Source organism: Prionailurus viverrinus, chromosome F1 (assembly GCF_022837055.1).
Source record: "Prionailurus viverrinus isolate Anna chromosome F1, UM_Priviv_1.0, whole genome shotgun sequence".
Lineage (NCBI taxonomy): Eukaryota > Metazoa > Chordata > Mammalia > Carnivora > Felidae > Prionailurus > Prionailurus viverrinus.
This window is the reverse complement of record NC_062577.1, coordinates 18,205,001-18,215,007: the sequence shown is the minus strand read 5'-3', so window position 1 is coordinate 18,215,007 and position 10,007 is coordinate 18,205,001. Positions and strand designations below refer to the sequence as shown.

Sequence of the window (10,007 nt, the reverse complement as noted above, 5' to 3'; positions counted from 1 at the left end):
AATACTTAATAAAATCTTTATTTATTTTTTCTTCAGAATTGAAACCCATAGAACACATTAGAAATTTAGGTGCATATCTGTCTTGTTTGGTGTCTTCCCAAGCCCCACCTCTATTTGTGCACCAGCTCTGAGAGGAAATCCTTGGCAGATCAAAACGGAGGGTACTGGTTCCCACACCTCCTCTTAAGCAAATAAATTAGCTTCCCAGTAAGTTATTCCCAGTTCCCCGCCCCCCCACCGCAATCATTGTGTACTTGTAACACCTTGGTTCCTTAGAAACCTGTGGCAGTAGAGTCCCCGGCCCCTGCCTTTGCAACCCAGACTTGAGGAATCGAAGGGAGAAAACCTGGCCTTCCCCGGACAATAGGTTTCACGAAGTCAGGTCTGTGTGGCTCACTCGTGTGCCTAGCCACGGCTGGCTCAGCGGAGCGGCTCAGCGGGCGCCTGCTCAGTGAATGGTCTTTGTCACTTGGGGTCCACTCTCAGAGACTGAGAAGAGAACCTTTCACTAGCTTCAAGTTCTTCAGCAACATAAGTCAGTGCTTCCCTGTGTCAAAATAAATACATTTTTTTCTTGCTACAATACATCTATGATTATATACATACGTACGCCTTTACTCATGTTTCCTGAAGCTCCAGCTCATAAGGTAACTCTTACCAGACAGCTCCCTGACAGATGCTGTTTTCCTGTCACTGGTCAAACAAGAATACAGGGACCATTGAGAATGGAAGCTGAAGGATATGGTGGATGGGAAGGGAAAGCCGGAAGTCTTTTTTTTTTTTTTTCCTTTCTTTTAAGAAAAAGAAAAGATGAATTTCCTTGGGAGAATTCGTTGTTCAGGTGACACTGGAAAATTGCCACGTACACAGGATTCATCTTTTCTAAAATAATATGCAATGGATGTACCTGGATTCTTCCATTTCCTCCTTAAATTTCATTTGACACATCAGTCCTCAGTGCAACAGGGAGAAATGCATCATTAATATATTATTGAACAAAACTGAGCAAATCAGGTCCTATTAATTTGTTTTGCACAATTATTTACATCCGAACCCACAACATAACCTCATATTAGAGAATAATTTAGAATGTAACTTCCATACCCATATTTTCCCAAACTCTGGAAGAAACGTATTTAGGAAGTGGGAGGAGGTAAGGAAATGGCAGGCAGTCCTGATTCTCCTCGTCTGACAGTATTAAAACGTACCCATGTCTACCTTTACACGTTCCCCCAGGCACGCTCAACCTCGGGCTGTCCGAGAACACTTCCAGCAACTTGTCGGAGTATAATAGCGCTAAATAAACCACAAAGAGGACAGGGTCACAGAACTTAAAAAGATATCTACCTCCATTTTCAAAGAGAATTTAGTTTTTCTGAATTTTAGGGCTACAAGCCTATGCTTGGTTTTTCCAAGATGTGCCTAAACATGCTTTCCTAGCTTAATCCAATCCTGATTAGAACATGAATCTGTTCTAAGAGTCTTGTCACGACCACCCTATTAGCATATGACTTCAACCACGATAGATCTGAACACCTCTTAAGATCATGAAGTTTAAAACAGTAGAAAAGAGAATGAAATTAAACATTTCTGCAATGTTTTGAAAAAAAGGATGTGACATTTTCAAAGCAGCTTTCCCTCCTGCTTTTTTCCTTAGCAGTATCTTCTACCCTCAACATTATGAATGAAGTTCCCAGTTCGAGACCAATTCTCGCCCATCCCACTGGGACACACTCCCGGTGCCACGTGTCTGTCTGCAGGAGCACCGATCCGTCATTTAGTCCGACTAACATTCACCCACGCGGGCGGCGCCGGCCTCCTCCCGCCATCTGCCTCCGGCCAGCTCCCTGATACTCTGGGTCAGCACTACCCAAGGTGTTCTCAGGCTCAACTGTGAATTTCACTTGATACACAGTGTAAATGGCCTTAAAAATCGGAATCTAAGGCCTCCTTTTGTTGACCCGACTTCAGTGTTTTGTGCGAATACCTGTCTTCTTAAATTCCTTTTTCAAGGAGCCCAACCCATTCTTGTGTATGTCTCGAAACGTACATACAAAGCACAAAAGCATCCTGACCTCATGCTATTGTTAAGTGGTGACAGGTTACTTAGCGGCCTTTCAATGCGAGAAAATCAGGGCATACATTCTAGGCTGTTTTCGAAAGGGTGGCTGCCTGACACCGGTCTCCGATGGCTGGCATTAAATCGGCTCGCCCACACGCTTTAAGTACTAGTCTCTGCTTGACAGAAGTGAGACGCTGGACCGGCACCCGGACAAGAGGCAGGAGACATGGGTCCCCGGTGGGCGGGCGCACCGAGCCTGTCCCCCTGGGGCCCTGTGCTTTACTGCAACTGCTTACGGGTCCGAGTCGCTCTGCAGGAACACAGACCGCACTGAGCCCGGGTCGTGGGCAGTGAGAGGACACGGGAAAACGATCCCACACCACCGGTTCAGAACGCCCGATGAAATGAAATGAGGACGTTAGGGCTTGATATAAATCAAAATCTTAAGGCCCTTCCTGGTGACCTCCTGAATTTTAAGGCTCAGAATGCTTAAAATTTTTGTTCCCAATCTTCTGCAAGGCCCAAGTCACAGGACAGGTCCAGCCGCCAGCAGGACGAGCACCGTCCGCTCCGGGAGCAAGCTGGTCGTTCTCATGAGAAAGGCACAAACAGCACTGCCATTCTCTCGGGAACAGAGGCTTCGGTGACCAAATGCCTTAAAGGCTGAGGTGGAAATTCATTTCCGAAAAGAAATCAGGATGGCAGAGATCACAGGCAACTTCACTCTTATTCAAGGTATCACCTCAATTCGCTTTGTTAATTTAGAAAAGATGTGCCTGCTTGGGGCAAAAGGGAAAAAGAAAGTCTCCGTGAGAGAATCACACTTGGACAACTTCCGGGTTAACTGGGACACCACCGTGGGAATGCGGGTCTCGCTGAGGTTCGAGTCACGTCTGCGTTTACGCACCTGCCAGGGGGGCTTCTCCGATTCTGGTTCTGCCCCTTCTTCCCTCCTCTGAACTATCCCGAAGAACACTACCACCCAATCACTTAGGAAGGAGCCCGAGCGTCTTTCCTGCCTTTGTCTTTCCCACTAATTCTAGCCTAAAAACATATCCCTCCCAGGAGAGCATGCTATTTGGGCTCAACAGAACGCCAGGTCTTACTGGCTGCTACTCCTCAGGAGGCAGGAAAACTCCCAACTGGACTAGTCCTGGTTACAAAAGGACTCAAGAGATTACAAAGTGTTCTCAGAAAATCCACAGGTGTGGAGAAAGGATTAGAAGATGAACTCGAACTACACGCTCCAGAACCAACCCCAGCATTAACCCATCCAGGCGCCACACCTCGATCCACCCTTTGGCACGTGAGTTAGGACGGACCAAGCAGGAGGCCCACCGCGGGGGTGCGCAGATGCCGAGGGGGTCGGGTGGTCTGGCAGGAAGGCTCCTGGGGTCTGCAACCTGTCGTCTCTGCTTTAGTTTCTCCTACAGAAATCACCAAAGGAATCCAAGGCCACCCCGTCCCCTGTCACCCAGAGCTTGCCGCCGGCCGTTTCCAATCCATCGCATACCATTTGGAAGTGATTGTGCTGTTTCTCTAGCTTTGTAAAAAGTAGTTTCACTTATTTTGTGTGGCGAATTACAAGTGGGAAAGAGGCATCCTGTCTTCCACCAGCACAGCGTCCGCCCCAAACTGGTCAGTGCACTGCTTCACGGTGGCCAGGACGCTCAGGAGCCGCTGGTCCACGGCGTCCAGGTGAGGCTCAGACAGCACGGGGGAGATGGGGTCATGGGCCATGGCGGATTTTAAGGCAGACTTCAGCACACCATTCTTTAGGTAGTTCAGTCTGTTCCAGGTAGAAACCCGAATGCTGCAAGAAAGTTTTAAGGCAGATTACATAAAACCGCTTACTATCAAAAGGAGTTTAAAGCTGGCTTGGTAGGCAAAAGTCAAGAAATAACTGGGGCGCCTGGGGGGCTCCGTCGGTTGAGAGTCCGACTCTCGGTTTCAGCTCAGGTCATGATCTCGAGGTTTCGTGAGATCGAGCCCCGCACCAAATTCTGCACTGGCAGCGCAGAGCCTGCTTGGGATTTTGTCTCCCTCTCTCTGCTCCTCCCCGACTCGTGCTGTCTCTGCCCCTGCCCCTCTCAAGGTGAATAGATAAAAATTAAAAAAAAAAAAATTATGTAGAGACACCTGGGTGGCTCAGTCAGTTAAGCGTTGGATTCTTGATTTTGGCTCAGGTCGTGATCTCATGGTTGGTAGGATTGAGCCCCGCATCAGGCTCTGCGCTGACAGCATGGAGCCTGCTTGGGATTCTCTCTCTCTCCCCCTGTCTCTGCGCCTCCCCTGCTTGTGTGCTGTCTCTCAAAATAAATAAATAAACTTAATAAAATAAAATAATAAAATAATACCAGCAATAATAATCTGAAATGGAGCTCTGAGAGCCCGATTCTTTCTCTCATTTTGATTTACCTTTTAATTTCTTTGTTTTCTAATACAGACTTTAAAAAAAAATAAATTACTAAGTGACTATGAAAAAGTTACTTCTGGTTTACACAACTTCAAATCAAGATATGCAGGGGCACCTGGGTGGCTCAGCCGGTTAAGCGTCCGACTTCGGCTCAGGTCATGATCTCACGGTCTGTGAGTTCGAGCCCCGCGTCGGGCTCTGGGCTGACGGCTCAGAGCCTGGAGCCTGCTTCAGATTCTGTGTCTCCCTCTCTCTCTGACCCTCCCCCGTTCATGCTCTGTCTCAAAAATAAATAAACATTAAAAAAAAAAAAAAACCAAATCGAGATATGCAAACTTCAGGTGGTCTGTAGTGAGGAAGTGAGAGGACCTCAAACCCCAAGGTAAACAATACAGCAGCCAGGGATGCAGACTGTACTAGATTTTTGCTGGACAGAGGACTATTTTCTGATAGTAAAACAAATGTGAATATGTACTATTGAACAGACTGAAAATTTCTATTCATATAAAATTTGCAGTGACTTTTGAATTCCAGGGGTTCTGGGTTGGAAAAGCATAAAAAGCACTTGGTCAGGTATTAGAAGTCTTAAGGCCAAGGAACCTACTGTACTGTTCCCTGAGCCTGGAAAGGAAGACAACACTGGCCGATGTATTTGATGTGCGTAACTTACATGCAACACTGATAGAGGGGGGCAAGAATGCTTCTCTCATCCAGTGATGGGTTCCCAAAGCTGAAAATTAAATTAAAACTTAGTGAATTAGTTAGTGGCACCAGTTCCCCGCTTAGCATCAGGGCAAGAGCAAATTCTCTAAGAAAACCCAAATGTGATCCTAGATAATTTCATGCTCCCACGGCTCAAATCACTTAAATTAAAAATAAACAGGGCATGACCAATTAGACATGGGATCCCTAACAGCCTGTACCGCAGTATCTAACAACAAACGCGCTCATTTACAAGGCTCCTCTCTTCTAGAAGCCAGCTACGGCAAGGTGCTGAGGCATAACCACATTAACACAGGGTGGAGCCTGGGGAACCAAAGGGAGGGCCTGAAGACCCCGAAACCTAGAAAGGCTTTAAGGGCGGGAAGAGAAATAAACGCTAGTCACATGATTCCCACTTGCTCTACTTCAAATCACCAATCAGAACAGAGCTGGCTCATCTATTCCTACAAGAAAGCAGATGGCCAGATTCAGACAGGAGAAGCTGCTCGGAAGGCTGACAGTGATTCCAAGCAGATGTAAAAATGATCTTAGCAGTAATTCAGAATGAATGAGAAGTGGTTCTGGAAAAACCCACTCTGTGCTAGAAGCTCACCCTAACAGCCTGGAAGGTCTGACGGCCCTGAGCACAGCGCAGGCCCTCAAATAATAAATGGTGAAGACGGAGTGCCTGGGGGGCTCAGTCAGTTAAGTGTCTGACTCTTGATTTTGGCTCAGGTCCACGATCTCATGGTTCATGAGATCGAGCCCCACATCGGGCTCTAAGCTGACAATGCAGAGCCTGCTTGGGATTCTCTCTCTGCCCCCCTCCTGCTCTCTCTCTCTCCCTCTCCCTCAAAATAAACATTAAAAAAGGAAAAAAAAAAAAAAGGAACTGCTCTTCTCATGATCATAAAAAGTCTGGGCCTAGACTGCCATAAATGAAGCAAAACATCCTATCGAACAAATTAATTCTTTAAACCGCATGACCCTTTGGACAGAATCAACTTAAGAGTAATTAAATTTCATGTTCTATTAAATATGTATTTCTCAAGACTCGAAACCTCGTCAAGGGAGAGTGACACAAGCAGCGAGCGAAAAATCAAAGACCCTGTTGTCCCGCAGTCTGTGTTGAGGATCACAGTCTTTGCCTCCTAGGGAAAAACCCCACTTCTCCACTTTTTAAAGCCCTCAGACCCGAGGGTGGAGGGCGTACAGATGGAAGGATGGACGCCAAGGGCGAAGACCCTGACTGAAAACGGGAAGGACGCCTTCTGGCGACCGCGTTCCGGACGTTTTCCAGGGCACCCGCGAACGCGCCCTTGTACGCGCAGAACCCCCGAACTGACGAGGATAGCCGCGTGGCCCTACCTTTTGGCATTATCGAGAAGGATGAGCATGCTAGCGCCTTCGTCGTCTTGAAAACTCTCATAGTGATGGCGGTCAGCGTTGCCGATCAGGTAATCGAAGACTGCGGTGTCGATGATGTCCAGGAGGCGCGGGCCGGAGTCGTAAGGGGACGTTTTCTTCACGGCGTCGCAGTAGCTCTCGTCGTACTCCCACCTGGAGGCGAGGGGCACCGCCGGGGGTATTTACCGGGTGCCCGCGCTCTACCTGGCACCGTTTCAAACACAGAGAAGAGACGTCCCCGCCTGGCGGGCTGCCCCCAACCCTCACCTCCCAGCCCTGTGTGGTCCTGGACGGAAGCCCCGGCTCCTACACGGCGCGGCGGCTGGCCGGGCACAGGCCAGAACGAGGTGGCGGCCCGGCCACAGGAGCACGCACCTGGCCAGTTTGCCCTCTCGGTAAGTCCTGCCCCACGGGTGTCGGTGTTTCTGCAGAGGCCACACATCCGGAAGCCACAGCGTGACAGACCCCTCCATTGTGTCTCCATCGGCACAAGCTGGCTCCGTTTCTCGGCAGTAGTAACACTTCCCGTAGAAACAAGTATTATTTCCTAAAGCGGAGAAAGGAGCCAAATACACTTAAGGAAGAAAAGAAGACTCCAAGTTCTCCCCGACGATGTCAAAGGGAGCAGCTAAGTGAACAAATACTGTGAGAACAATGATCCTGAATGATATTTCAACATCGATTTATTTTCTATACAGGTAATAAAGGCACACGGTGAGAAAACAACGTCGGAAGGCACAAAAGGACATATCTGAAACAGTTCCTTGCCCTCTGTGTCCCTGCTAGCCAGTCCCTCTCCCAGGAGTCAAGTGGTGTCACAAGGATCTTTCCGAACTCCCTTTAAGTAAAGAAAAGTCATGCCCTCTTCTCTTCGGTCAGGGCTGACACTGGCCGGAGCGCCCAGGGGAGGGGGAGTGGGCCTGCACGGGGTCAGGCTATGGGCTGGGAGTCTGGGTACATGGGGGTGGGAGTGGGGTGTAGCACAAATAAATACACTGAGGATAATGGGAACCAGGGTTCTCAGATGGAGAAGGGAGATTAACACACAGAAAGGGAGAAAACCAGAATAAATCTTGTGGTGTTGAATTAGAATTGGAACTCCTGGTTTGAGAGCTTTAACACACAGGTATAGAAAAACACACAGATGTTTGTGAGTGTATACATGCATATTTACACAGACGTGTGTGTGTACACAGCTTTCCAACCTCTGCCCCTCAAGAGAAAACCTGGAAATGATAATAAGCAAGCAGTAATGAGCACACTTAGCACTCCCATACTAGTTTCTAAATACCATTTTACTACTATCTTAAAAGGAGCAAGGGCTCCTTGGAGAAACAGGTGACTCTAGGGTGGGGGCAGGGAAAGTACGAGACGGATCTGGGTCCTGTTGCTATGCCAGGTGTAAGGAAGCACTCAGAGAATGATGGGGACATTCCAAAACCCACTGGTCAAATCTGGGACAGTTGGAGCATCAAAGAAGTAACAACAAATTATAACTCTGAGTAAATTAAGAGTCTGAGAGTTCATAGTAATATCGACAAATAACTAAATCAATGTTGGTCACCGGGGGAGAGTTCTGCCCTTTAACAGAATGGAGACTATTAAGTCTAGAAAGAATGATAAAATTAGCAAATAACTATTTGACAACTATCACTCAATCAGTAGTAACTGATTCAGGCGAGAATTATCAATGAATGTCAAACAAAAATGGTGGGTAAAAGTTCGATGAGGATAGAATATTTACAGTTCTAGAGTACCTCACAATAAAGTATTCAATAATTGCTAATAAGTATAAAATACTAACTTTACACTGGAGGAAGCTTACAGATGCCTACCATCAAGTGATAAAAGTTAACATCACCGGGGCGCCTGGGTGGTTCAGTCGGTTAAGTGTCCAATTTTGGGTTAGGTCATGATCTCACGGTTCGTGAGTTCAAACCCTACCTCTGGCTCTCTGCTGTCAGCGCAGAGCCTGCTTGGGATCCTCTATCCCCCTCTCTCTGCCCTGCTCACACATGTTCTCTCTCTCTGCTCTCTCAAAAATAAACATTAAAAAAGTTAACTTCACCTGTAATGGGGCACAGCAACAAATCTACATCATGTGCCTCCTGATAGGATGTACCGAGGAGAGCACAATAGCACTTCTCTGGTATTCCCACCCAAACTTTTAAATCATGAGGAAATATCAGACAAACTCAAATTAAGAGATACTCTATAGGAACACCTAGGTGGCTCAGTCAGTTAAATGTCTGGCTCTTGATCTTAGCTCAGGTCATGATCTCCGGGTTCGTGACTTCAAACCCCGCATTGGGCTCTGCGTTGGAGATTCTCTCTCTTTCTCTGTCCCTCTCCAGCTCGTGTGCGTGGGTGCTCCCTCTCAAAACAAATAAGCAAACGTTAAAAAAAGAGAGAGATTCTATAAAGTAACTGGCCTGCATTGTTACCAAATGTTCAAAGTCATGAAAAAACAAGGAGAGTGAAGCTAAAATGACAACTAACACAACACACGATCCTAGACGGAGTTCTGGACATTACAGGGAAAGTGGCGAAATGTGAACAACGTCTGTGTGTTAGACGCTGATGCCGCATCAACGGCAAATAATCTCCTGATGTTGCCGACTGAATGCAGCTGTGTAGGAGGGTGTTCTGGTGCTTGGGAAATACTGAAGTCCTCATTCACTAGCGTATTCATGTCTGCACCCTATTCTCCAATGGTTGAAAACTGTTTAAGGAATCTGGGGGACTCTGGACCATCTCTGCAACCTTTGTATAAATCTAAAATTATTTCAAAATAAGAAGTTTAGGGGCACCGGGGTGGCTCAGTTGGCTAGGCGTCTGACTCTTGACTTCAGCTCGGGTCATGATCTCATGCTCTGTGAGTTCGAGCCCCACATCAGGCTCTGTGCTGAGAGTGCAGAGCCTGCTGGGGATTGTCTCTCTCTCCCTCTCTCTGACCCTGCCCCACTTGCTCTCCTTCTCTCTCTCAAAATAAATAAACTTAAAACAAAATTATTAAAAAGTAAATAAATAAAAAGTTTAGGGGCACTTGGGTGGCTCAGTCAGTTGAGCGTCCGACTTCGGCTCAGGTCATGATCTCGCGGTCCGTGAGTTTGAGCCCCGCGTCGGGCTCTGCGCTGACAGCTCAGAGCCTGGAGCCTGTTTCGGATTCTGTGTCTCCCTCTCTCTCTGCCGCTCCCCTGCTGGCACGCGCTCTCTCTCTCCCTCTCTCTTTCAAAAATAAGTAAACATTAAAGAAAATATTTTTAAAAAGTTTAAAAAACCAAATCTAAAAGGTAAGTGATGTTTTCTTGGCCCTCCATCGCTATTAAATATAGCCATCAAATGAGCTAATTTCCTCCATGTAACCCTTTCACATACTCCTTGAATGACTGTTCATGTTCTCACGCACACGTATCCCTA

General features: G+C 47.3%; 1 protein-coding gene across 10 annotated transcripts in view; it reads right to left on the bottom strand.

Moving 5' to 3' along the window:
- FAM20B (FAM20B glycosaminoglycan xylosylkinase) overlaps nt 1–10,007 on the bottom strand; it is a 44,310-nt gene continuing 34,303 nt past the window's right edge. For all 10 annotated transcript variants that reach the window (XM_047841333.1, XM_047841329.1, XM_047841328.1 and 7 more), the window contains 4 exons: nt 6,963–7,134; nt 6,549–6,740; nt 5,149–5,208; nt 1–3,875 (listed from right to left, as the gene is read on the bottom strand). In XM_047841333.1, coding sequence (XP_047697289.1) covers nt 3,644–3,875; nt 5,149–5,208; nt 6,549–6,740; nt 6,963–7,134 — 656 coding nt within the window. In that variant the 3' untranslated portion in view covers nt 1–3,643. The remainder of the gene's footprint in view (nt 3,876–5,148; nt 5,209–6,548; nt 6,741–6,962; nt 7,135–10,007) is intronic.